Below are 27,883 nucleotides of genomic sequence, written 5' to 3'. Positions count from 1 at the left end.
TCAGAGATGGACCCCTCACATGACACACTGTTGTGACCTCAGAGATGGACCCCTCACATGACACACTGTTGTGACCTCAGAGATGGACCCCTCACATGCATTTAGAAGAACAACTAGAGCCATGAGTAATCATCTGATCAAGCAGCTGTGGAGATCCATACTAGTATCTAGTCATTATGAAGATGTTTCTAAGTGGGTTGTGTTGTGGTCAGGTGGTTGATGCTCTGTATTAATCCCGTCTATCCCAGCTCTCTGACTCTGGGATCTACACCTGTGTGGCTGCCAGCTCCAGTGGCGAGACATCGTGGAGCGCCTTCCTGGAGGTCAAAGGTATGGCACAGTGAACATGTCTTCACCTAGTTTTGTAGTAAACACACATACATGCGCATTATAACATACATATTACTTTCTGGGAATAGTTCTTTATCCATTCCTCCTCATCCTCCCATTTAACAATAGTTCCTGTTCTCTTTCTCCTGCAGACCAAGCTGGGGTGATGGTCATTAAGAACCGTGATGACAACGAGCTCCCTGGCCCTCCCTCCAAACCCCAGGTCACTGACGTCACCAAGAACAGCGTCTCATTGTCTTGGCAACCCGGCCTGGCTGGGGCCACACCCATCTCCTCTTTTGTCATCGAAGCCTTCAGGTTAGTTGAAAGATTTCCTCTTTTGACTTTTGTTTTGCTTCTTAATTATTGCGGTTTCACATTTGTGATATCCTTGTCATTGTCCCATTGCAGCCAGTCAGTGAGCAACAGTTGGCAGACGGTCGCGGACCACGTGAAGACCACGCAGTACACGGTCAAAGGCCTGCGCCCCAACACCATCTACCTCTTCATGGTGCGGGTGGTCAATACCCAGGGCCTCAGTGACCCCAGCCCCATGTCAGAGCCCGTCAGGACACAAGGTATGGACCTTATACCTGGATAGCACTGCATGGCACAGTAGAATAACTATTTTCTTGAATATTGCTGTAAGGATTCTGGTAATCATTTTCCCATATCATAAAAAGTCTAATTTAGACTACCCTTCACAGTGACTGCTGCAGCTTTCGATTGGGAATAGGTCATCGCGTTCCACTTAGATAGTTATCAGGTCCTCTCAGTACGGTACCGTGTGGACTGACGTTCTACTGAGACAGTTATCAGGTCCTCTCAGTACGGTACCGTGTGGACTGACGTTCCACTGAGACAGTTATCAGGTCCTCTCAGTACGGTACCGTGTGGACTAACGTTCTACTGAGACAGTTATCAGGTCCTCTCAGTACGGTACCGTGTGAACTGACGTTCTACTGAGACAGTTATCAGGTCCTGTCAGTACGGTACCGTGTGGACTGAACAGTGACGTTCTACTGAGACAGTTATCAGGTCCTCTCAGTACGGTACCGTGTGGACTGATGTTCTACTGAGACAGTTATCAGGTCCTCTCAGTACGGTACCGTGTGGACTAACGTTCTACTGAGACAGTTATCAGGTCCTCTCAGTACGGTACCGTGTGGACTGACGTTCTACTGAGACAGTTATCAGGTCCTGTCAGTACGGTACCGTGTGGACTGAACAGTGACGTTCTACTGAGACAGTTATCAGGTCCTCTCAGTACGGTACCGTGTGGACTGACGTTCTACTGAGACAGTTATCAGGTCCTCTCAGTACGGTACCGTGTGGACTAACGTTCTACTGAGACAGTTATCAGGTCCTCTCAGTACGGTACCGTGTGGACTAACGTTCTACTGAGACAGTTATCAGGTCCTCTCAGTACGGTACCGTGTGGACTGACGTTCTACTGAGACAGTTATCAGGTCCTCTCAGTACGGTACCGTGTGGACTAACGTTCTACTGAGACAGTTATCAGGTCCTGTCAGTACGGTACCGTGTGGACTAACGTTCTACTGAGACAGTTATCAGGTCCTCTCAGTACGGTACCGTGTGGACTGAACAGTAACGTTCTACTGAGACAGTTATCAGGTCCTGTCAGTACGGTACCGTGTGGACTAACGTTCTACTGAGACAGTTATCAGGTCCTCTCAGTACGGTACCGTGTGGACTAACGTTCTACTGAGACAGTTATCAGGTCCTCTCAGTACGGTACCGTGTGGACTGAACAGTGACGTTCTACTGAGACAGTTATCAGGTCCTCTCAGTACGGTACCGTGTGGACTGAACAGTGACGTTCTACTGAGACAGTTATCAGGTCCTCTCAGTACGGTACCGTGTGGACTAACGTTCTACTGAGACAGTTATCAGGTCCTCTCAGTACGGTACCGTGTGGACTAACGTTTTACTGAGACAGTTATCAGGTCCTCTCTGTACGGTACCGTGTGGACTAACGTTTTACTGAGACAGTTATCAGGTCCTCTCAGTACGGTACCGTGTGGACTGAACAGTGACGTTCTACTGAGACAGTTATCAGGTCCTCTCAGTACGGTACCGTGTGGACTGACCAGTAACGTTCTACTGAGACAGCCACTGCACAGCTTCCAGAGGTCAAACTCTCTATCTATTACAGTCAGGCAATTATGTAAAATAAGCATGTGTACTTTTGGAAGGCCTAAGTGAGTTAGCCCTATCCCTGCTATGTTAATGACAATGACTGGAGAAAATTACTGCCTCCAAACTCCAAGAAGATGAGATGAAGGTTTCGTATAGACCTCAGTCTCCTTATTATGTTCATTTGATAAGTCCACTTCACCAGCAACCTTTCGACTAAACATTGTCCAATTGCAGGCCACTAGTGTGTTGTGCATAGAGAGAGGGAGTCCATTTGAATAGCAGTACATCTCTCTTTATTTACTGTTGGCTTTGTTTTGATGCACAGAGGTTATTGACAATGGCAGTCACTGAACATTAATTGATTTTTCATGTCTCCCTAACTGCTTTTTGGCCTGTCGTCCTCTATTACGACTCTGATCCATGACTTTATTGGCATTTTCATTGGGCATGTTTTGAAACACTATTTCCTCTTGTGAATAATTGTTTCCCCTCAGTAAATAGGACCAACATATATGAGTTGCCATAATTGTGTCATTTATTTAACCATACTGAGAGTCTCATGCATTTCACTGGGGGTTTTGATTGGCTTTTGACTGAAAACACATGCAAGGGCAAATGAAATGTGAACTGTGGTGGATAAAAGTGTCAGAGTGTCATTCATTCATGTGTTCAGAGTTCAGTCGTTGATGTGGTAGTTCTCTGGCTGGGCATCAGTGACAGCAGAGAGGAGAAGGGTTCTTAACAGCTCAAGTTATCTCTTTCTTTTCTGAAATCCAGACGAGTTCTTTATTAAAACTGAAATGAGGTCCTTCTAATGCAGATGAAGTTCCTTCTTTTCAAATGAAGTCATGATCACAGAGTGTTGACTCCTTTGTGGAGTCTGATTGGTCTATTCATCCGTTCTCTCAACAAAATCTCTTATGATGGACTCGGCCTCATTGTACGGAGTGGAGGGAGCCGTGGCTTTGAAAACTGAGTAGGACTGAAAGTTATCTTGCTTTCGCTCTCGCTCTCTCTCTTGCTCTCTCTCTCTCCGTTTTTCTCTTTATCTCTCACTCTCTCTACCCCTCTATCTCTCTCCCTCTCTCTACCCCTCTCTTCCTCTCTCTTCCTCTCACTCTCTCTATTTTTTTCTTTATCTCTCACTCTCTCTACCTCGCTCTCTCTTTCTCTCTCATTCTGTCTCTCTCTACCCCTCTCTCTCTCTCCCCCTCTCTCTCTCGCACTCTCTCTCCCTCTCTCTATCCCTCTATCTCTCTCTCTACCCGTCTATCTCTTTTTCTACCCCTTCTCTCTCTATTTCTCTCTCTCTCTCGCCCCTCTCTCTCTCTCTCTCTCTCTCCCCCTCCCTACCTCCAGACATCAGTCCTCCAGCCCAGGGGGTGGACCACAGGCATGTGCAGAAAGAGCTGGGGGAGGTCATAGTTCGTCTGCACAACCCGGTCGTCCTGAGCCCCACCACCATCCAGGTGACTTGGACGGTAAGTGTCACACTGTGATTGGACAATCCACCTGTCTGTCACAGACGTAACAATTCAGCAGACTTTGCAGTTAGTTATTGCTATTCAGCTCTGCCAGGTGTCTATGTGTTCCTTTATTCTGTTGTATAAGATTAAATATGCGAAATCTATTTTAATTTACACCAACCTCATTCTCGAACATTGACTTAAGCAACTCAGCATGCTCTGGGCTGTTTTATGTCTTTGATTTTCAAACCTTTAGTACATTAGAGTTGATATGAAAGGAATGTTGACTCTTTGAAGCTGGCAAGGTGTTCCTCAGGGCTCCTATTGGTGTTTTTATGTAAGAAAATATGAGTCAAATAAATCCTAAGACTCTACAGCTTTGATACATTATAGTTGCTGACTCTTCATGTAAGTGAACATCAAACAGTTGACAAATGGTTTCTTACAGCTACAGCGAACATCAAAAGAGGTGTCAGGGACACCTGCTCCCATCAATCTTACATCTATCTTCGGTTAATTTTGAATTAAGACAAAGGCTTTGCATAGAACCAAGTACATTGACATTAATTGTGTATATTTGGAATGTTTGTGGTCTTCCCTCTCTGGAGTGTAGCTCAAACCAGCTTACCTACCAACCTCTCCCTCACACACGCACACACACACACACACACACACACACACACACACACACACACACACACACACACACACACACACACACACACACACACACACACACACACACACACACACACACACACACACACACACACACACACACACACACACAGTCTGTCTGTATCGACCCCACCATAAGGACGGACATGTGCCAGAGGGACACTGTTTAATTCATTTAGAAACACGATTTGGACTGAGGCTGAATCGTTGAGAGAAATCTCGCCACTTACAGTCTGAGGGTTTGCAGCAGTAGTAACTTACAGTACGAGGGTATGCAGCAGTAGTAACTTACAGTCTGAGGGTTATGCAGCAGTAGTAACTTACAGTCTGAGGGTATGCAGCAGTAGTAACTTACAGTCTGAGGGTATGCAGCAGTAGTAACTTACAGTCTGAGGGTTATGCAGCAGTAGTAACTTACAGTATGAGGGTATGCAGCAGTAGTAACTTACAGTACGAGGGTATGCAGCAGTAGTAACTTACAGTACGAGGGTATGCAGCAGTAGTAACTTACAGTCTGAGGGTATGCAGCAGTAGTAACTTACAGTACGAGGGTATGCAGCAGTAGTAACTTAACAGTACGAGGTTATGCAGCAGTAGTAACTTACAGTCTGAGGGTATGCAGCAGTAGTAACTTACAGTCTGAGGGTATGCAGCAGTAGTAACTTACAGTCTGAGGGTATGCAGCAGTAGTAACTTACAGTCTGAGGGTATGCAGCAGTAGTAACTTACAGTCTGAGGGTATGCAGCAGTAGTAACTTACAGTCTGAGGGTATGCAGCAGTAGTAACTTACAGTCTGAGGGTATGCAGCAGTAGTAACTTACAGTCTGAGGGTATGCAGCAGTAGTAACTTACAGTCTGAGGGTTTGCAGCAGTAGTAACTTACAGTACGAGGGTTTGCAGCAGTAGTAACTTACAGTACGAGGGTATGCAGCAGTAGTAACTTACAGTACGAGGGTATGCAGCAGTAGTAACTTACAGTCTGAGGGTATGCAGCAGTAGTAACTTACAGTCTGAGGGTATGCAGCAGTAGTAACTTACAGTACGAGGGTATGCAGCAGTAGTAACTTACAGTCTGAGGGTATAGTAACTTACAGTCTGAGGGTTTGCAGCAGTAGTAACTTACAGTACGAGGGTATGCAGCAGTAGTAACTTACAGTCCGAGGGTATGCAGCAGTAGTAACTTACAGTCTGAGGGTATGCAGCAGTAGTAACTTACAGTCTGAGGGTATAGTAACTTACAGTCTGAGGGTTTGCAGCAGTAGTAATACAGTACGAGGGTATGCAGCAGTAGTAACTTACAGTCTGAGGGTATGCAGCAGTAGTAACTTACAGTCTGTGGGTATGCAGCAGTAGTAATACAGTACGAGGGTATGCAGCAGTAGTAACTTACAGTCCGAGGGTATGCAGCAGTAGTAACTTACAGTCTGAGGGTATGCAGCAGTAGTAACTTACAGTCTGTGGGTATGCAGCAGTAGTAACTTACAGTCTGAGGGTATGCAGCAGTAGTAACTTACAGTCTGAGGGTATGCAGCAGTAGTAACTTACAGTCTGAGGGTATGCAGCAGTAGTAACTTACAGTCTGAGGGTATAGTAACTTACAGTCTGAGGGTTTGCAGCAGTAGTAATACAGTACGAGGGTATGCAGCAGTAGTAACTTACAGTCTGAGGGTATGCAGCAGTAGTAACTTACAGTCTGTGGGTATGCAGCAGTAGTAATACAGTACGAGGGTATGCAGCAGTAGTAACTTACAGTCCGAGGGTATGCAGCAGTAGTAACTTACAGTCCGAGGGTATGCAGCAGTAGTAACTTAACAGTACGAGGTTATGCAGCAGTAGTAACTTACAGTCTGAGGGTATAGTAACTTACAGTCTGAGGGTTTGCAGCAGTAGTAACTTACAGTACGAGGTTATGCAGCAGTAGTAACTTACAGTACGAGGTTATGCAGCAGTAGTAACTTACAGTCTGAGGGTATGCAGCAGTAGTAACTTACAGTCTGAGGGTATGCAGCAGTAGTAACTTACAGTACGAGGGTATGCAGCAGTAGTAACTTACAGTCTGAGGGTATGCAGCAGTAGTAACTTACAGTACGAGGGTATGCAGCAGTAGTAACTTACAGTCTGAGGGTATGCAGCAGTAGTAACTTACAGTACGAGGGTATGCAGCAGTAGTAACTTACAGTACGAGGTTATGCAGCAGTAGTAACTTACAGTCTGAGGGTATGCAGCAGTAGTAACTTACAGTACGAGGGTATGCAGCAGTAGTAACTTACAGTACGAGGTTATGCAGCAGTAGTAACTTACAGTCTGAGGGTATGCAGCAGTAGTAACTTACAGTCTGAGGGTATGCAGCAGCAGTAACTTAACAGTACGAGGTTATGCAGCAGTAGTAACTTACAGTCTGAGGGTTTGCAGCAGTAGTAACTTACAGTACGAGGGTATGCAGCAGTAGTAACTTAACAGTACGAGGGTATGCAGCAGTAGTAACTTACAGTACGAGGTTATGCAGCAGTAGTAACTTACAGTACGAGGGTATGCAGCAGCAGTAACTTACAGTACGAGGGTATGCAGCAGCAGTAACTTAACAGTACGAGGTTATGCAGCAGTAGTAACTTACAGTCTGAGGGTATGCAGCAGTAGTAACTTACAGTACGAGGGTATGCAGCAGTAGTAACTTACAGTACGAGGTTATGCAGCAGTAGTAACTTACAGTCTGAGGGTATGCAGCAGTAGTAACTTACAGTCTGAGGGTATGCAGCAGCAGTAACTTAACAGTACGAGGTTATGCAGCAGTAGTAACTTACAGTCTGAGGGTTTGCAGCAGTAGTAACTTACAGTACGAGGGTATGCAGCAGTAGTAACTTAACAGTACGAGGGTATGCAGCAGTAGTAACTTACAGTACGAGGGTATGCAGCAGCAGTAACTTACAGTCTGACCTCCCAATTAGACCATGACCATAAACATGCACTCTCTTCTTCTTCCTGAAGGATGACTTTATTTCCTCATTGGTCTTCCATCCTGCGTTAACTAGCCCCAGTTGATATGTTCTGCTTCACCATAAATCAGTCCATAACTGGTATTCATGGAGATGTCATTGGCTGACATGGGGTGGCTGCTTTCATTTCTAAATGAACCACATTAGCAGTTTTCCCTGTGACATGTTTATTGACCCCCCCCCCAATAATAAGTTCTTACCCCCAGACTAACAGGCTAATGTAATACTAAAGCATTTCTTTATGAGTGTGTGTACCATCAACACAGAACACCGCCACCTAATCAATCAGTAAACCATTCAGTAAACATAGTGCGGCCTCGGAAAGGCTTTTATACTCCCAAATCATTCCATTAATGAAAGTTACACACCACGCTCGCCCAGAATCCATTGTGCTGATTTACTCCGGCTACACAGGCTGAAACAGCTGCTTAATATCCCACTTGAAAGGCCCGTTCACTTCTCCCACTGTTAACAAGCCATTACTGTGAGTTATGCCCCCCTTCCTCTGCATAAATTCAACTTTTCTATCTCTGGCTAAATGGGCACAAGTTTAGAACCAAGGCTCCTTATCGGCTGGAAGAGCACTATCGCACCTCTGGGCTCTCTGTCTGTCACCTCAATTGGACAGATTTGTCTACATTGTCCCAGGTGTGTATTCTATATTCTCCCAGAGTCGCTCTGGGTTGGATGACAGTCAACGGCCGATCATTTCACACTCACATGTTTGTCCTAGGCCTTGTAGGCCCCTGCCTTAGGTTTCACTAGTAGATATTTACAATACAAGTGAGACATGCAAATGTAGGGCTTTTATAGCTGTGCTCCTTAAAGCCTATGTATGGAGGGCCTTGGTTCTGTGTGCTCAGTGTGCTGAGAGACAGGGAGGTCATTCCGTGTTTCTCGTCTCTCAATTCAATTTCAATTTAAGGGTCTTTATTGGCATGGGAAACGTACGCTAAAGCAAGTGAAATAGATAATAAAATAAATGAAATAAACAACAACAAATATTAACAGTAAACATTACACTCTAAAAGAATACAGACATTTCAAATGTCATATTATGTGAAAATAGTTAAAGTACAAAAGGGAAAATAAGTAAACATAAATATGGGTTGAATTTGTTCTTCACTAGTTGCCCTTTTCTTGTGGCAACAGGTCACAAATATTGCTGCTGTGATGTCACACTGTGGTATTTCACCTAATAGATATGGGAGTTGATCAAAATGTGGTTTGTTTTCTAATTCTTTGTGGGTCTGTGTAATCTGAGGGAGTCTGAGGGTCATTTTTAAATTGTATTATTATAAGTCAGTTAACCTCAGGATTGGTGGGTCCCCCTCGGGACGGTTGAGCTAACGTAGGCTAATGCGATTAGCATGAGGTTGTAAGCAACAAGAACATTTCCCAGGACATGGACATATCTGATATTGGCAGAAAGCTTAAACTCTTCTTAATCTAACTGCACTGTCCAATTTACAGTAGCTATGACAATGAAATAATATCGTGCTGTTGTTTGAGGAGAGTGCACAGTTATGAACTTTAAAAGTTATGAATAAACCAATTAGGCACATTTGGGCAGTATTGATACAAAATCTTGAACATCAATGCAATGGTTCATTGGATCAGTCTGAAACTTTGCACATACACTGCTCCCATCTAGTGGCCAAAATCTAAATTGTGCCTTGGAGGGAATACTACATTGTGGCCTTTCTGTTGCATTTCAAGGATGACGATACATTTTTTTTTTTTTTAAATGCATGTTTTTTTCTTTGTATTGTCTTTTACCAGATCAGTGTTATATTCTCCTACATTTGATATTTCCACAAACGTCAAAGTGTTTCCTTTCAAATATCCTTGCTTCAGGTTTTGAGCTACAGGCAGTTAGATTTGGGTATGTTATTTCATGCGAAAATTGAGAAAAAGGGTCTGATCCTTAAGATGTTTTAAGGACAAATTCTTATTTACAATGATGGCCTACCCCGGTCAAACCGTACATCTGTTGAACAACATTGTTTCATGTACTCTGGTGTCTGAGTACTGTGCTGCACACCTATGGCCACGATCCTTATCTTTTCCCTCTTAACTCTGTCCTTTCTGGAGAAAAGATATGTCTTATTTCCTAGGAAGCCTGTACAGGGGAGTGAAGCTAACCTCTCTTCTCCCCATGTCTTTCTCCCAGGTGGACCGTCAGTCCCAGTTCATCCAGGGCTACAGAGTTCTTTACAGGCAGACATCTGGCATGTTTTCCCCAGGACCCTGGCAGACCCAGGATGTGAAGGTCCCCTCCGAGCGCAGCGTGGTCCTCTCCAACCTCAAGAAAGGCATTGTCTATGAGATCAAGGTCCGGCCCTACTTCAATGAGTTCCAGGGCATGGACAGTGAGTCCAGGTCGGCTCGCACCACAGAGGAAGGTAAAGAAATCACCATGTTATTTCATGGACATTTCCCTCCGTCCAAGTGGTTTCTATCCACACAAATTTGGGATGACTGTTTGACATGTTTCCTGTAGGGCACACAATTGTTATGATATCTTACATGTCGCTCACAATAACTGTCTCCTGCTGTGACATTGTGGGGATATTGTGTGTGTGTGGTCCTGCCTGCCACTGTGTAGTGTGCTGACCTTTCTGCTTGATTGTTTATGATTGGTGGTGTTTCTGTTAGCCCACTTCTCATTCATCACCCTGCAACCATGAGCTGAGATGTGATTGGACACAGCGCTCACTCACTTCCTGCTGGGAGGCGGAGCTGTCGCCCACAGCCTGACTCTGACAGGACATGACAGGGCCAGAGAGAGACATGCTTCACACTGATACACGCCCCACACACAGCCTGCGGGATCCTCAACACCTTCCCACTTCTAATGGAGTTGATCTGGGTTTCACGTCATGACCTGTTACACTGGGGAAAGACAGATGATATGGACAGTTCTATAGCTGTACATGCTGTTACATATGGGCAGTTCTATAGCTGTACATGCTGTTACATATGGACAGTTCTATAGCTGTACATGCTGTTACATATGGTCAGTTCTATAGCTGTACATGCTGTTACATATGGGTAGTTCTATAGCTGTACATGCTGTTACATATGGGCAGTTCTATAGCTGTACATGCTGTTACATATGGGTAGTTCTATAGCTGTACATGCTGTTACATATGGGCAGTTCTATAGCTGTACATGCTGTTACATATGGGCAGTTCTATAGCTGTACATGCTGTTACATATGGACAGTTCTATAGCTGTACATGCTGTTACATATGGACAGTTCTATAGCTGTACCATATGTAACAGCATGTACAGGCCCAATTACTTCCCTCAGTGGAGGGGCCCTGACTCCTGTGACCAGTCCCTGTATGTTGCAGCACTATATAGTGCCTCATCTCTCTCTCTCTCACACACACACACACACACACACACACACACACACACACACACACACACACACACACACACACACACACACACACACACACACACACACACACACACACACACACACACACACACACACACACACACACACACAACACCTGCATATCTCAGCTATTACAAGCACTGATAAAACTCCCTGCCTCTTCTCTGTCTGCAGCCCAGCCTCTCTGAGAGATCTTTCTATTTTCTTTCTAACCTCTGTGTATGTCGACCCATCCCAGTCACATGCTGAAAGAGAGAGACAGACACAGACAGAGATGGTGCTGGAGGCTCCTGTGAGACCATGGGACAGACACTGTGAGGCCATGGGACAGACACTGTGAGACCATGAGACAGACACTATGAAGCCATGGGACAGACACTGTGAGACCATGAGACAGACACTATGAAGCCATGGGACAGACACTGTGAGGCCATGGGACAGACACTGTGAGGCCATGAGACAGACACTATGAAGCCATGGGACAGACACTGTGAGGCCATGGGACAGACACTGTGAGGCCATGAGACAGACACTATGAAGCCATGGGACAGACACTGTGAGGCCATGGTACAGACACTGTGAGGCCATGGGACAGACACTGTGAGGCCATGGGACAGACACTGTGAAGCCATGGGACAGACACTGTGAAGCCATGGGACAGACACTGTGAGACCATGAGACAGACACTGTGAGGCCATGGCACAGACACTGTGAGGCCATGGGTTTGGAGAGTGATTAAAACTCAGTGTGTCCATTAGCTAACATTATTAGAGTATCCCATCCCCAGAGCATCTCCACCAGGAGGATGATGGGATACGACGCACCTTTCCATGACTCTACCTTACTGTATGTCTTTCACTTTGCTACTCCTTATCTTAATCTATTTTATCTATCTTCTTCTCGCTGGTCCATCTGGAGAGGGGAGAGTCAACCTTTTATCTTCCATTTCTTCTTCTCTCTGGTCCATCTGGAGAGGGGAGAGTCAACCTTTTATCTTCCATTTCTTCTTCTCTCTGGTCCATCTGGTGAGGGGAGAGTCAACCTTTTATCTTCCATTTCTTCTTCTCTCTGGTCCATCTGGTGAGGGGAGAGTCAACCTTTTATCTTCCATTTCTTCTTCTCTCTGGTCCATCTGGTGAGGGGAGAGTAAACCTTTTATCTTCCATTTCTTCTTCTCTCTGGGCCATCTGGTGAGGTGAGAGTCAACCTTTTATCTTCCATTTCTTCTTCTCTCTGGTCCATCTGGTGAGGGGAGAGTCAACCTTTTATCTTCCATTTCTTCTTCTCTATGGTCCATCTGGAGAGGGGAGAGTCAACCTTTTATCTTCCATTTCTTCTTCTCTCTGGTCCATCTGGAGAGGGGAGAGTCAACCTTTTATCTTCCATTTCTTCTTCTCTCTGGTCCATCTGGAGAGGGGAGAGTCAACCTTTTATATTCCATTTCTTCTTCTCTCTGGTCCATCTGGAGAGGGGAGAGTCAACCTTTTATCTTCCATTCCTTCTTCTCTCTGGTCCATCTGGTGAGGGGAGAGTCAACCTTTATGTTCCATTTCTTCTTCCCTCTGGTCCATCTGGAGAGGGGAGAGTCAACCTTTTATCTTCCATTTCTTCTTCTCTCTGGTCCATCTGGAGAGGGGAGAGTCAACCTTTTATCTTCCATTTCTTCGTCTCTCTGGTCCATCTGGAGAGGGGAGAGTCAACCTTTTATCTTCCATTTCTTCTTCTCTCTGGTCCATCTGGAGAGGGGAGAGTCAACCTTTTATCTTCCATTTCTTCTTCTCTCTGGTCCATCTGGTGAGGGGAGAGTCAACCTTTTATCTTCCATTTCTTCTTCTCTCTGGTCCATCTGGAGAGGGGAGAGTCAACCTTTTATCTTCCATTTCTTCTTCTCTCTGGTCCATCTGGAGAGGGGAGAGTGGAGGCAGCCAGTCAGTAGATGATAAATAGAACACATTCTATGAATAGAACACACTCTTGAACACATTCCAGTGATATGAAGTCCACTGACAGATTGCCTCAGAAGGGACCAGAGAGGCCATCTAGTATGTTAAACAACCCAGCCAGCCTATCTGGTACTGGGGGAGAGTTAGAACCAGTAGTCAGTGGGGGTAGGAGGCCATCAGTATCTACCTCCTGCTGCCTGTCTGTTCCCAGCATAGAAAATTAGTTGCTGCATATCTAAATGGCTCTGAGGCCTAGATTAGCATTCTACTGTTTAGAATGGGAGTGATAGCAGTGAGTGCTGCAGTGTGTGCTGAAGTGTGTGTGTTTGTGTGTGTGTATGCGTGTGCGTGTGTGTGTGTGTAATGTACGTGTGGAGACAGGGGGTCACATTCCTGCCAGCCATACATCAATGGGCTAATGGCTCTATTACAGCAGCCAGCACTGCTCCTAATGAGAAATGTGGATTGTTTAGCGCAAATATGCATAATAATAAGCTGCTAAATCATTCATAACATTAACTTTGAACGACATTGTCCCTGATGGCTGCTGCGCTGCGATGTTGCGTTCTGTCACCTCTGTGTAATCTAACACAGCTGTGGAGGGCGGCGGAGGCCTCTAAGCATGATGGGAGATGGGCTGGTGGTGGATTTCTAACATGGCGTCCGTCATTGGAGCCATTTGTCTTCTTCCTCCATGCCTGGTCCTCTCTTGGTGTTTTGACATCTGCAGCTTGACACATGCTGTTTTAAAGTAGGGTGGGGACTAGCTGGGGGAGGTGAGAGAGAGGCAGCCACAGAGTAAATGACCCGTCAGCATTCTGCTGTGGTGTGGCTGCCCTGCCAGTCGAGGCACAAAGGATTCTTTTTTATTTAAAAAAAAACGTTATTTCAGTTTGCTTCATTGTTATGTATTCATTTAGCCGGCACTTGGTCGTCAGTCGGAGGAGAATTTCTATGAAATGACAGTGATGTGAGTACTGAAACCCAATGCTGGTGTCTGCTGTGGGCTCTGTCTGTTATGCTGATGAAGGAGGACCCAAAAGCGACGTAATAGAAACAGAGTCTTTATTCCAGTCTTAGACAAAAACGATACTCCTGATATATCTAAGGTAAAAACAAAACAGGAAAACTGAAATCCTCTCGTCAGTAGAGATGAACGACTGGAGACGCGACCACTAGACACCTGCTCACATGCAGCATCTGATGAAGGCAAAAACACGACAGGGCGGAACAAGGACACAGAACAGCAAACATCAAACAAGAATCCGACAAGGACTGAAGCGGAAAACAGAGGAAGAAATAGGAACTCTAATGAGGGCAAAAATAGGGGACAGGTGTGAAAGAGTAAATGAGGTCGTTAGGAGAATGAGAAACAGCTGGGAGCAGGAACGGAACGATAGAGAGAGAGCGGGAGAGGGAGAAAGGGAGGAGGAGAGAGAAGGATAGAAAGAGGGAAAGAACCTAATAAGACCAGCAGAGGGAAGCACAGGGACAAGACATGATGATCAAAAACATGACAGTACCCCCCCACTCACCGAGCGCCTCCTGGCGCACTCGAGGAGGAACCCTGGCGGCAACGAAGGAAATCATCAATCAACGAACGGTCCAGCACATCCCGAGATGGAACCCAACTCCTCTCCTCAGGACCGTAACCCTCCCAATCCACTAAATACTGGTGACCACGTCCCCGAGAACGCATGTCCATGATCTTCCGTACCTTGTAAATAGGTGCGCCCTCGACAAGGACGGGAGGGGGGGAGGGAAGACGAACGGGAGCGCGAAGAAAAGGCTTGACACAAGAGACATGGAAGACAGGGTGGACGCGACGAAGATGTCGCGGAAGAAGCAGTCGCACAGCGACAGGATTGACGACCTGAGAGACACGGAACGGACCAATGAACCGCGGAGTCAACTTGCGAGAAGCTGTCGTAAGGGGAAGGTTACGAGTGGAAAGCCACACTCTCTGACCGCGACAATACCTAGGACTCTTAATCCTACGTTTATTGGCGGCTCTCACAGTCTGCGCCCTGTAACGGCAAAGTGCAGACCTGACCCTCCTCCAAGTGCGCTCACAACGTTGGACAAAAGCCTGAGCGGAGGGAACGCTGGACTCGGCGAGCTGGGACGAGAACAGAGGAGGCTGGTAACCAAGACTACTCTGAAACGGAGATAGCCCGGTAGCAGACGAAGGAAGCGAGTTGTGAGCGTACTCAGCCCAGGGGAGCTGTTCTGCCCAAGACGCAGGGTTTCGAAACGAAAGGCTGCGTAAAATGCGACCAATCGACTGATTGGCCCTTTCTGCTTGACCGTTAGACTGGGGATGAAATCCGGAAGAGAGACTGACGGAAGCACCGATCAAACGACAGAACTCCCTCCAAAACTGTGACGTGAATTGCGGACCTCTGTCTGAAACGGCGTCTAACGGGAGGCCATGAATTCTGAACACATTCTCAATGATGATTTGTGCCGTCTCCTTAGCGGAAGGAAGCTTAGCGAGGGGAATGAAATGTGCCGCCTTAGAGAACCTATCGATAACCGTAAGAATCACAGTCTTCCCCGCAGACGAAGGCAGACCGGTAATAAAGTCTAAGGCGATGTGAGACCATGGTCGAGAAGGAATGGGAAGCGGTCTGAGACGACCGGCAGGAGGAGAGTTACCTGACTTAGTCTGCGCGCAGTCCGAACAAGCAGCCACGAAACGGCGCGTGTCCCGCTCCTGAGTAGGCCACCAAAACCGCTGGCGAATAGAAGCAAGCGTACCCCGAACGCCGGGGTGGCCAGCTAACTTGGCAGAATGAGCCCACTGAAGAACAGCCAGACGAGTAGAGACAGGAACAAACAGAAGGTTACTAGGACAAGCGCGCGGCGACGCAGTGTGAGTGAGTGCTTGCTTTACCTGTCTCTCAATTCCCCAGACAGTCAACCCGACAACACGCCCTTCAGGAAGAATCCCCTCGGGGTCGGTAGAAACCACAGAAGAACTAAAGAGACGGGATAAGGCATCAGGCTTGGTGTTCTTATTTCCCGGGCGATAGGAAATCACGAACTCGAAACGAGCGAAAAACAACGCCCAACGAGCTTGACGTGCATTAAGTCGTTTGGCAGAACGGATGTACTCAAGGTTCTTATGGTCAGTCCAAACGACAAAAGGAACGGTCGCCCCCTCCAACCACTGTCGCCATTCGCCTATGGCTAAGCGGATAGCGAGCAGTTCGCGGTTACCCACATCATAGTTGCGTTCCGATGGCGACAGGCGATGAGAAAAGTAAGCGCAAGGATGAACCTTATCGTCAGACTGGAAGCGCTGGGACAGAATGGCTCCCACGCCCACCTCTGAAGCGTCAACCTCGACAATGAATTGTTTAGTGACGTCAGGAGTAACAAGGATAGGGGCGGATGTAAAACGCTTCTTGAGGAGATCAAAAGCTCCCTGGGCGGAACCGGACCACTTAAAGCAAGTCTTGACAGAAGTCAGAGCTGTGAGAGGGGCAGCCACTTGACCGAAATTACGAATGAAACGCCGATAGAAATTAGCGAAACCGAGAAAGCGCTGCAACTCGACACGTGACTTAGGAACAGGCCAATCGCTGACAGCCTGGACCTTAGCGGGATCCATCTGAATGCCTTCAGCGGAAATAACAGAACCGAGAAAAGTGACAGAGGAGACATGAAAGGCGCACTTCTCAGCCTTCACGTAGAGACAATTCTCTAAAAGGCGCTGGAGTACACGTCGAACGTGCTGAACATGAATCTCGAGTGACGGTGAAAAAATCAGGATATCGTCAAGGTAAACGAAAACAAAGATGTTCAGCATGTCTCTCAGTACATCATTAACTAATGCCTGAAAGACAGCTGGAGCATTAGAGAGACCGAACGGCAGAACCCGGTATTCAAAATGCCCTAACGGAGTGTTAAACGCCGTTTTCCACTCGTCCCCCTCTCTGATGCGTACGAGATGGTAAGCGTTACGAAGGTCCAACTTAGTAAAGAACCTGGCTCCCTGCAGCATCTCGAAGGCTGACGACATAAGGGGAAGCGGATAACGATTCTTAACCGTTATGTCATTCAGCCCTCGATAATCCACGCAGGGGCGCAGAGTACCGTCCTTCTTCTTAACAAAGAAAAACCCCGCTCCGGCGGGAGAGGAAGAAGGCACCACAGTACCGGCGTCGAGAGAAACAGACAGATAATCCTCGAGAGCCTTACGTTCGGGAGCCGACAGAGAGAATAGTCTACCCCGAGGAGGAGTGGTCCCCGGAAGGAGATCAATACAACAATCATACGACCGGTGAGGAGGAAGAGAGCTGGCTCTGGACCGACTGAAGACCGTGCGTAGATCATGATATTCCTCCGGCACTCCTGTCAAATCACCAGGTTCCTCCTGAGTAGAGGGGACAGAAGAAACAGGAGGTATAGCAGACATTAAACACTTCACATGACAAGAAACATTCCAGGATAGGATAGAATTACTAGACCAATTAATAGAAGGATTATGACATACTAGCCAGGGATGACCCAAAACAACAGGTGTAAAAGGTGAACGAAAAATCAAAAAGGAAATGGTCTCACTGTGGTTACCAGATACTGTGAGGGTTAAAGGTAGTGTCTCACATCTGATACTGGGGAGAGAACTACCATCTAAGGCGAACATGGGCGTGGGCCTCCCTAACTGTCTGAGAGGAATCTCATGTTTCCGAGCCCATGCTTCGTCCATAAAACAACCCTCAGCCCCAGAGTCTATCAAGGCACTGCAGGAAGCAGCCGAACCGGTCCAGCGTAGATGGACCGACAAGGTAGTACAGGATCTTGATGGAGAGACCTGAGTAGTAGCGCTCACCAGTAGCCCTCCGCTTACTGATGAGCTCTGGCTTTTACTGGACATGATATGACAAAATGTCCAGCAGAACCGCAATAGAGACAAAGGCGGTTGGTGATTCTCCGTTCCCTCTCCTTAGTCGAGATGCGAATACCTCCCAGCTGCATGGGCTCAGTCTCTGAGCTGATGGGAGAAGATGGTTGAGATGCGGAGAGGGGAAACACCGTTAACGCGAGCTCTCTTCCACGAGCTCGGTGACGAAGATCTACCCGTCGTTCTATGCGGATGGCGAGTGCAATCAAAGAGTCCACGCTGGAAGGAACCTCCCGGGAGAGAATCTCATCCTTAACCTCAGCGTGAAGTCCCTCCAGAAAACGAGCGAGCAACGCCGGCTCGTTCCAGTCACTGGATGCAGCAAGAGTGCGAAACTCTATAGAGTAATCCGTTATGGATCGATCACCTTGACATAGGGAAGCCAGGACCCTGGAAGCCTCCTTCCCAAAAACAGAACGATCAAAAACGCGTATCATCTCCTCCTTAAAGTTCTGATAAACGTTAGAACACTCAGCCCTTGCCTCCCAGATAGCTGTGCCCCACTCCCGAGCCCGACCAGTCAGGAGCGATATGACGTAAGCGATCCGAGCTCTCTCTCCTGAGTATGTGTTGGGCTGGAGAGAGAACACAATATCACACTGGGTGAGAAAGGAGCGACACTCAGTGGGCTGCCCAGAGTAACAAGGTGGGTTATTAACCCTAGGTTCCGGAGACTTGGAAGACCAGGAAGTAGCTGGTGGCACGAGACGAAGACTCTGAAACTGTCCTGAGAGATCGGAGACATGAGCGGCCAGGGTCTCAACGGCATGACGAGCAGCAGACAATTCCTGCTCGTGTCTACCGAGCATTTCTCCCTGGATCTCGATGGCAGTCTTGCGAGAATCCGTAGTCGCTGGGTCCATTCTTGGTCGGATTCTTCTGTTATGCTGATGAAGGAGGACCCAAAAGCGACGTAATAGAAACAGAGTCTTTATTCCAGTCTTAGACAAAAACGATACTCCTGATATATCTAAGGTAAAAACAAAACAGGAAAACTGAAATCCTCTCGTCAGTAGAGATGAACGACTGGAGACGCGACCACTAGACACCTGCTCACATGCAGCATCTGATGAAGGCAAAAACACGACAGGGCGGAACAAGGACACAGAACAGCAAACATCAAACAAGAATCCGACAAGGACTGAAGCGGAAAACAGAGGAAGAAATAGGAACTCTAATGAGGGCAAAAATAGGGGACAGGTGTGAAAGAGTAAATGAGGTCGTTAGGAGAATGAGAAACAGCTGGGAGCAGGAACGGAACGATAGAGAGAGAGCGGGAGAGGGAGAAAGGGAGGAGGAGAGAGAAGGATAGAAAGAGGGAAAGAACCTAATAAGACCAGCAGAGGGAAGCACAGGGACAAGACATGATGATCAAAAACATGACACTGTCTCTCAGGAGCTGGTGTCTGCTGTGGGCTCTGGTCTCTGTCTCTCAGGGGCTGGTGTATGCTGTGGGCTCTGTCTCTCAGGAGCTGGTGTCTGCTGTGGGCTCTGGTCTCTGTCTCTCAGGGGCTGGTGTCTGCTGTGGGCTCTGGTCTCTGTCTCTCAGGGGCTGGTGTCTGCTGTGGGCTCTGTCTCTCAGGAGCTGGTGTCTGCTGTGGGCTCTGGTCTCTGTCTCTCAGGGGCTGGTGTCTGCTGTGGGCTCTGTCTCTCAGGAGCTGGTGTCTGCTGTGGGCTCTGGTCTCTGTTTCTCAGGGGCTGGTGTCTGCTGTGGGCTCTGGTCTCTGTCTCTCAGGGGATGGTGTCTGCTGTGGGCTCTGTCTCTCAGGAGCTGGTGTCTGCTGTGGGCTCTGGTCTCTGTCTTTCAGGGGCTGGTGTCTGCTGTGGGCTCTGTTCTCTGTCTCTCAGGAGCTGGTGTCTGCTGTGGGCTCTGGGCTCTGTCTCTTAGGGGCTGGTGTCTGCTGTGGGCTCTGGGCTCTGTCTCTCAGGCCATGTACACACCCCATCTATAGAGCTGTGCCTCGCTTTAGAGCCCCCCCCTGCTCTCTACCCCACTGGCTTTAGTTCCACCTGGCTGAGCGATGAAACCAGTCAATATGTTTACCTAGCCCCATGTTTAAATTCTCCTCAAAATACATTTCTTCAAATGTTCCTCATGTATGGCTGCACTGCTATACGGCTCCTCCTATAAGCCTGTTGTCCCACATGTCACCCTGGCTGAGTCAATGGAGGAGTCTTAGCTTGACTGAGGGTGCTTGTCTGACTGCCTGGGTCTTACTCTGAAAATCAATAGCAGTATTCTGTGTGTAAATCCCTCTGTGTTGGAGCAGGCGCAGGCCTGGGATATTTAATCATAGTGAAATGTTAAAGAGGGCCGTGGCAAACCTCCCTGTTCTCCATGGAAATCCCCTTCTAATGAGCTGCTGCTCTCCCCACAGCCACCTGTGTCTTCCACCTGCTAACAACTACACACAATAAAGATGATGTGTGTGTGAGCATGTGTGCGTGCGTGCGTGCGTGTTTGTGAGGTTGTGTGTGTAACGGAGAATGGAATGCTCTGCCCCTCTCCCTCTTCCCTGACCATCTATTGTTTTCTCCGCCCCCCATCTGTCTCCCCTCAACCCCAGCTCCCAGTGCCCCTCCCCTGCAGGTTACAGTCCTGACGGTGGGCAACCAGAACAGCACCTCCATCAGCATCTCCTGGGACCCCCCTCCTCCAGAACACCAGAACGGCATCATCCAGGAGTACAAGGCAGGTTACTGTGAGAAGATAGACTGGATGTAACCTGATGACTCTGGCTTACTGAGAGGCCATCAGAATCAATATAATACTCAACCTGACCCCACTGTGACAGGATGTTATGCTCTCTCTTCCTCTGTCTTTCTCCCTCTCTTCAGATCTGGTGCCTGGGGAATGAGACACGCTTCCACGTGAATAAGACGGTGGATGCAGCCATCCGGTCGGTGGTTGTGGGGGGGCTACAAGTGGGGGTGCTGTATCGGGTAGAGGTGGCTGCCAGCACCAGTGCAGGGGTGGGGGTCAAGAGTGAACCTCAGCCTATTGTCATTGGTAAGAGACGCAGGGGGAGTGGAATGGGAAGGGAAACACACGAAAGGGGGCGTTATGGTAGATTATACAACGGGTGGGTCTAATCCTGAGTGCTGATTGGTTAAAACCGCATTGCAGACTTTGTACATTTAAAAAAAATAGTATTTACATTTGGGCAGACTTGATACAACATTTTGAACAGTAGTGCAATGGTTCATTGGATCCGTGGAAAACTTTGCTTATACACTGCTGCCATCTAGTTGCCAAAATCTAGCTTGCACCTAGACTCCTAAGTCATATAATGGCCTTTCTCTTGCATTTCAAAGATGATTAAAACATTAAAAAAATATAAGAAAATGCATGTTTTTTTCTTCATATTATCTTTTACCAGAGTTAATGTGTTATATTCTCCTACATTCATTTCACATTTCTACAAACTTCAAAGTGTTTCCTTTCAAATGGTATCAAGAATATGCGTATCCTTGCTTCAGGTCCTGAGTTACAGGCAGTTAGATTTTGGTATCTCATTTTATATGAAAATTTTTTTTTTAAAAAGGTTCCGATGTCTCTCTGACATTTCCAACATTGTTCAATATTCAATTTTGATCTCCAGCTGTCACAGTAATGAATATGTCGGGAGTCGGGACGAGACAGACAAGCAGGTAGCTTTTTTCAGTCTAAATCATGAATCAGCATCATTTGTATGGATATATACAAATAAATGTCAATAGAAAACAGGTCAAATGAAATGAAATGCAGCTAGTTTGCTGTCTTTCCAGCTTCAGTTTGAAGTGATTGTGCTAGCTGTGTTGTTGGCTGTGTTGTTGACTAGCTCCTCTGAACAACAGTGTCCTGAGAGATCACATTTTCTATTGCAGGTGAAATCACTCATCAATAGCACATTGGTATGGATGTATTCAAATCACTGTCACTAGGAAACAGCTTAAACAAATGCAGCTACTTGTTATTCTGGCTGCACTGTTTGACGTGACTGTAAGTTAGCCCTAGTTGGCTAGCTAGAACGTTGCTGTAGTTGGCTAGCTAGAACATTGTCATCCAGTATGGCAGTAGAACATTTAGAACGACCGGCTGGGTCACGTCCATAATGTAGATACAGAACAAAAATACTTCACGACTGGGTCGCGTCTCTGGCAACCAAGCCGATAGAACGACCGACTGGGTCACGTCCATAATGTAGATACAGAACAAAAATACTTCACGACTGGGTCGCGTCTCTGGCAACCAAGCCGATAGAACGAACAACCAGCCTGCTTGGGTAGCAACCCTAGATTTGTGTCGGGACGATATCTTATGGAACGATGAAATAGTATGAATACATTTATCAAAATAAAATGTTTAATGAAAATATGTCAATCATTATTTGAATATGTTGGCAACCCGTTATATAAAAGTGATAATGCCCTCGAAGCCGGAGTTTGGAGCCTAACAACACCTGTGCCAATATATCCTCCAAACACATTATCACACAAATGATTGAGCAATGTAAAAGTGTCTCATTGACTACTCATCCACAATTACAGAAAAGTCCATTTAGTTTTTGAAGGATATCGTTTTTTTTATTGGAAAAAACATCCCTCCAATTAACATAATAAATAAAGAATAAATAAGGAATAAAGAATGCTTATTTAAATTATCAATATTATCAATTAATTTAGGCAAAAATATTTACAATTAGATAGCATGTGACATGAGTAATCATTCAGACTGATTGTATTTAAATCATACGTCTGTTATTTTGATGTGTAGCCAGGCTGTGGTGTAGGTCTGTTATTGTTATGTGTAGCCAGGCTGTGGTGTAGGTCTGTTATTGTTATGTGTAGCCAGGCTGTGGTGTAGGTCTGTTATTGTTATGTGTAGCCAGGCTGTGGTGTAGGTCTGTTATTGTTATGTGTAGCCAGGCTGTGGTGTAGGTCTGTTATTGTTATGTGTAGCCAGGCTGTGGTGTAGGTCTGTTATTGTTATGTGTAGCCAGGCTGTGGTGTAGGTCTGTTATTGTTATGTGTAGCCAGGCTGTGGTGTAGGTCTGTTATTGTTATGTGTAGCCAGGCTGTGGTGTAGGTCTGTTATTGTTATGTGTAGCCAGGCTGTGGTGTAGGTCTGTTATTGTTATGTGTAGCCAGGCTGTGGTGTAGGTCTGTTATTGTTATGTGTAGCCAGGCTGTGGTGTAGGTCTGTTATTGTTATGTGTAGCCAGGCTGTGGTGTAGGTCTGTTATTGTTATGTGTAGCCAGGCTGTGGTGTAGGTCTGTTATTGTTATGTGTAGCCAGGCTGTGGTGTAGGTCTGTTATTGTTATGTGTAGTCAGGCTGTGGTGTAGGTCTGTTATTGTTATGTGTAGCCAGGCTGTGGTGTAGGTCTGTTATTGTTATGTGTAGCCAGGCTGTGGTGTAGGTCTGTTATTTTGATGTGTAGTCAGGCTGTGGTGTAGGTCTGTTATTGTTATGTGTAGCCAGGCTGTGGTGTAGGTCTGTTATTGTTACGTGTAGCCAGGCTGTGGTGTAGGTCTGTTATTGTTACGTGTAGCCAGGCTGTGGTGTAGGTCTGTTATTGTTATTTGTAGCCAGGCTGTGGTGTAGGTCTGTTATTTTGATGTGTAGTCAGGCTGTGGTGTAGGTCTGTTATTGTTATGTGTAGTCAGGCTGTGGTGTAGGTCTGTTATTGTTATGTGTAGCCAGGCTGTGGTGTAGGTCTGTTATTGTTATGTGTAGCCAGGCTGTGGTGTAGGTCTGTTATTGTTATGTGTAGCCAGGCTGTGGTGTAGGTCTGTTATTGTTATGTGTAGCCAGGCTGTGGTGTATGTCTGTTATTGTTATGTGTAGCCAGGCTGTGGTGTAGGTATGTTATTGTTATGTGTAGCCAGGCTGTGGTGTAGGTCTGTTATTGTTATGTGTAGCCAGGCTGTGGTGTAGGTCTGTTATTGTTATGTGTAGCCAGGCTGTGGTGTAGGTCTGTTATTGTTATGTGTAGCCAGGCTGTGGTGTAGGTCTGTTATTGTTATGTGTAGCCAGGCTGTGGTGTAGGTATGTTATTGTTATGTGTAGCCAGGCTGTGGTGTAGGTCTGTTATTGTTATGTGTAGCCAGGCTGTGGTGTAGGTCTGTTATTGTTATGTGTAGCCAGGCTGTGGTGTAGGTCTGTTATTGTTATGTGTAGCCAGGCTGTGGTGTAGGTCTGTTATTGTTATGTGTAGTCAGGCTGTGGTGTAGGTCTGTTATTGTTATGTGTAGTCAGGCTGTGGTGTAGGTCTGTTATTGTTATGTGTAGTCAGGCTGTGGTGTAGGTCTGTTATTGTTATGTGTAGCCAGGCTGTGGTGTAGGTCTGTTATTGTTATGTGTAGCCAGGCTGTGGTGTAGGTCTGTTATTGTTATGTGTAGCCAGGCTGTGTTGTAGGTCTGTTATTGTTATGTGTAGCCAGGCTGTGGTGTAGGTCTGTTATTGTTATGTGTAGTCAGGCTGTGGTGTAGGTCTGTTATTGTTATGTGTAGCCAGGCTGTGGTGTAGGTCTGTTATTGTTATGTGTAGCCAGGCTGTGGTGTAGGTCTGTTATTGTTATGTGTAGCCAGGCTGTGGTGTAGGTCTGTTATTGTTATGTGTAGCCAGGCTGTGGTGTAGGTCTGTTATTGTTATGTGTAGCCAGGCTGTGGTGTAGGTCTGTTATTGTTATGTGTAGTCAGGCTGTGGTGTAGGTCTGTTATTGTTATGTGTAGTCAGGCTGTGGTGTAGGTCTGTTATTGTTATGTGTAGTCAGACTGTGGTGTAGGTCTGTTATTGTTATGTGTAGCCAGGCTGTGGTGTAGGTCTGTTATTGTTATGTGTAGTCAGGCTGTGGTGTAGGTCTGTTATTGTTATGTGTAGCTAGGCTGTGGTGTAGGTCTGTTATTGTTATGTGTAGTCAGGCTGCGGTGTAGGTCTGTTATTGTTATGTGTAGCCAGGCTGTGGTGTAGGTCTGTTATTGTTATGTGTAGTCAGGCTGTGGTGTAGGTCTGTTATTGTTATGTGTAGTCAGGCTGTGGTGTAGGTCTGTTATTGTTATGTGTAGTCAGGCTGTGGTGTAGGTCTGTTATTGTTATGTGTAGCCAGGCTGTGGTGTAGGTCTGTTATTGTTATGTGTAGCCAGGATGTGGTGTAGGTCTGTTATTGTTATGTGTAGCCAGGCTGTGGTGTAGGTCTGTTATTGTTATGTGTAGCCAGGCTGTGGTGTAGGTCTGTTATTGTTATGTGTAGCCAGGCTGTGGTGTAGGTCTGTTATTGTTATGTGTAGCCAGGCTGTGGTGTAGGTCTGTTATTGTTATGTGTAGCCAGGCTGTGGTGTAGGTCTGTTATTGTTATGTGTAGCCAGGCTGTGGTGTAGGTCTGTTATTGTTATGTGTAGCCAGGCTGTGGTGTAGGTCTGTTATTGTTATGTGTAGCCAGGCTGTGGTGTAGGTCTGTTATTGTTATGTGTAGCCAGGCTGTGGTGTAGGTCTGTGTAATTTATATGGACCAGGGACTGAAATGACCAATAACCGATGGCTTGGCCTGTAGCATAGTGTTTTTTTCCCCAATGTCACTCCTATAATCCCTCTCACAGTTCTCCAAGCCAAAGATTGCAGATATATTGCCATGTGTGCTCTTCTGAGAACCAACTCTTTTAGTGTCAGGCAGACAAGTCAGAGTGAGCTTCGATTGGTAGATCGATACGGAGCAGGGTGTGCCTCTCATCTCACATGGTCTATTTTATTGAAGTGAATTAGAGTCTGATTTAAGCAAACAGCAGGATCACCTGAGGGGTTGCCATCAGCTTGTAGGATTTAGACTCCCTCCCCTCTCTCTCTGTCTGCACGTTCACAGCACACCCACCACAGCCATGTTCTACTCTCTCTGTCTGCACGTTCACAGCACACCCACCACAGCCATGTTCTACTCTCTCTGTCTGCACGTTCACAGCACACCCACCACAGCCATGTTCTACTCTCTCTGTCTGCACGTTCACAGCACACCCACCACAGCCATGTTCTACTCTCTCAGTCAATATGTTAGCTGTTATTGACGAGAGGCTGGTGTTGCCTCTGTATCTTACCATATCTACACATGGAACTCAATCCTAACTACAGGTCTGTGCATGAAATTCACATTATCCTGTACGTCTCCCATGGAGGTTGAAGGCATATCTTGAGGAAGAATTGAGCTCTTAGTGAATATGTGGGGACTATTATGGTGCTGCTATTATCCCCAGCCGGCTAGCAATTGTAATAACAAAATGGTTTATTATAATGCTAAATCCTTTTCCACTGCTTCAACAAACAATCTGGCATACACACCCTCACACTCTCCCCCCTGCCCCCCCTGTCCGCCTTGTCCTCCCTGTCCCCCTTGTCTCTCCTGTCCCCCCTGTCCCTCCCGCCCCAGGTAAGGACTTCCGTGACGTGATCATAAGTGGGAACAGGAACAACAGCATCACGGAGCAGATCACAGACGTGGTGAAGCAGCCAGCGTTCATAGCGGGGATCGGAGGGGCCTGCTGGGTGATCCTCATGGGCTTCAGTATCTGGCTGTACTGGAGGAGGAAGAAGAGGAAGGGGCTCAGCAACTACGCAGGTTAGAGCAGCAGGCTGGAGAGTACACACAGCGACTACGCAGGTTAGAGCAGCAGGCTGGAGAGTACACACAGCGACTACGCAGGTTAGAGCAGCAGGCTGGAGAGTACACACAGCGACTACGCAGGTTAGACCAGCAGGCTGGAGAGTACACACAGCGACTACGCAGGTTTGACCAGCAGGCTGGAGAGTACACACAGCGACTACGCAGGTTAGACCAGCAGGCTGGAGAGTACACACAGCGACTACGCAGGTTAGACCAGCAGGCTGGAGAGTACACACAGCAACTACGCAGGTTAGACCAGCAGGCTGGAGAGTACACACAGCAACTACGCAGGTTAGACCAGCAGGCTGGAGAGTACACACAGCAACTACGCAGGTTAGAGCAGCAGGCTGGAGGGTACACACAGCAACTACGCAGGTTAGAGCAGCAGGCTGGAGGGTACACACAGCAACTACGCAGGTTAGAGCAGCAGGCTGGAGAGTACACACAGCAACTACGCAGGTTAGACCAGCAGGCTGGAGAGTACACACAGCAACTACACAGGTTAGACCAGCAGGCTGGAGAGTACACACAGCAACTACGCAGGTTAGACCAGCAGGCTGGAGAGTACACACAGCGACTACGCAGGTTAGACCAGCAGGCTGGAGAGTACACACAGCGACTACGCAAGTTAGACCAGCAGGCTGGAGAGTACACACAGCGACTATGCAGGTTAGACCAGCAGGCTGGAGAGTACACACAGCAAATATGCAGGTTAGAGCAGCAGGCTGGAGAGTACACACAGCGACTACGCAGGTTTGACCAGCAGGCTGGAGAGTACACACAGCGACTACGCAGGTTAGAGCAGCAGGCTGGAGAGTACACACAGCGACTACACAGGTTAGAGCAGCAGGCTGGAGGGTACACACAGCGACTATGCAGGTTAGACCAGCAGGCTGGAGAGTACACACAGCAAATATGCAGGTTAGACCAGCAGGCTGGAGAGTACACACAGCGACTACGTAGGTTAGACCAGCAGGCTGGAGAGTACACACAGCAATTTTGCAAGTTAGACCAGCAGGCTGGAGAGTACACACAGCGACTACGCAGGTTATACCAGCAGGCTGGAGAGTACACACAGCAACTATGCAGGTTAGACCAGCAGGCTGGAGAGTACACACAGCAACTACGCAGGTTAGACCAGCAGGCTGGAGAGTCACACAGCGACTACGCAGGTTATACCAGCAGGCTGGAGAGTACACACAGCGACTACGCAGGTTAGACCAGCAGGCTGGAGAGTACACACAGCAATTATGCAAGTTAGACCAGCAGGCTGGAGAGTACACACAGCAACTACGCAGGTTAGACCAGCAGGCTGGAGAGTCACACAGCGACTACGCAGGTTAGACCAGCAGGCTGGA

At 47.1% G+C, this 27,883-nt stretch overlaps 1 protein-coding gene across 12 annotated transcripts in view; it reads left to right on the top strand.

Moving 5' to 3' along the window:
• The window catches only part of robo2 (roundabout, axon guidance receptor, homolog 2 (Drosophila)), a 768,110-nt gene that overhangs the window by 671,695 nt on the left and 68,532 nt on the right, over window positions 1-27,883 (top strand). For all 12 annotated transcript variants that reach the window (XM_055896664.1, XM_055896669.1, XM_055896667.1 and 9 more), the window contains 8 exons: window positions 249-330; window positions 483-648; window positions 742-908; window positions 3,850-3,971; window positions 9,802-10,033; window positions 20,460-20,584; window positions 20,731-20,902; window positions 26,292-26,480. In XM_055896664.1, the coding sequence (XP_055752639.1) occupies window positions 249-330; window positions 483-648; window positions 742-908; window positions 3,850-3,971; window positions 9,802-10,033; window positions 20,460-20,584; window positions 20,731-20,902; window positions 26,292-26,480 (1,255 nt within the window). The remainder of the gene's footprint in view (window positions 1-248; window positions 331-482; window positions 649-741; window positions 909-3,849; window positions 3,972-9,801; window positions 10,034-20,459; window positions 20,585-20,730; window positions 20,903-26,291; window positions 26,481-27,883) is intronic.

This window comes from Salvelinus fontinalis, chromosome 33, assembly GCF_029448725.1.
Source record: "Salvelinus fontinalis isolate EN_2023a chromosome 33, ASM2944872v1, whole genome shotgun sequence".
NCBI lineage: Eukaryota > Metazoa > Chordata > Actinopteri > Salmoniformes > Salmonidae > Salvelinus > Salvelinus fontinalis.
This window is presented reverse-complemented; position numbering and strand designations above follow the sequence as displayed.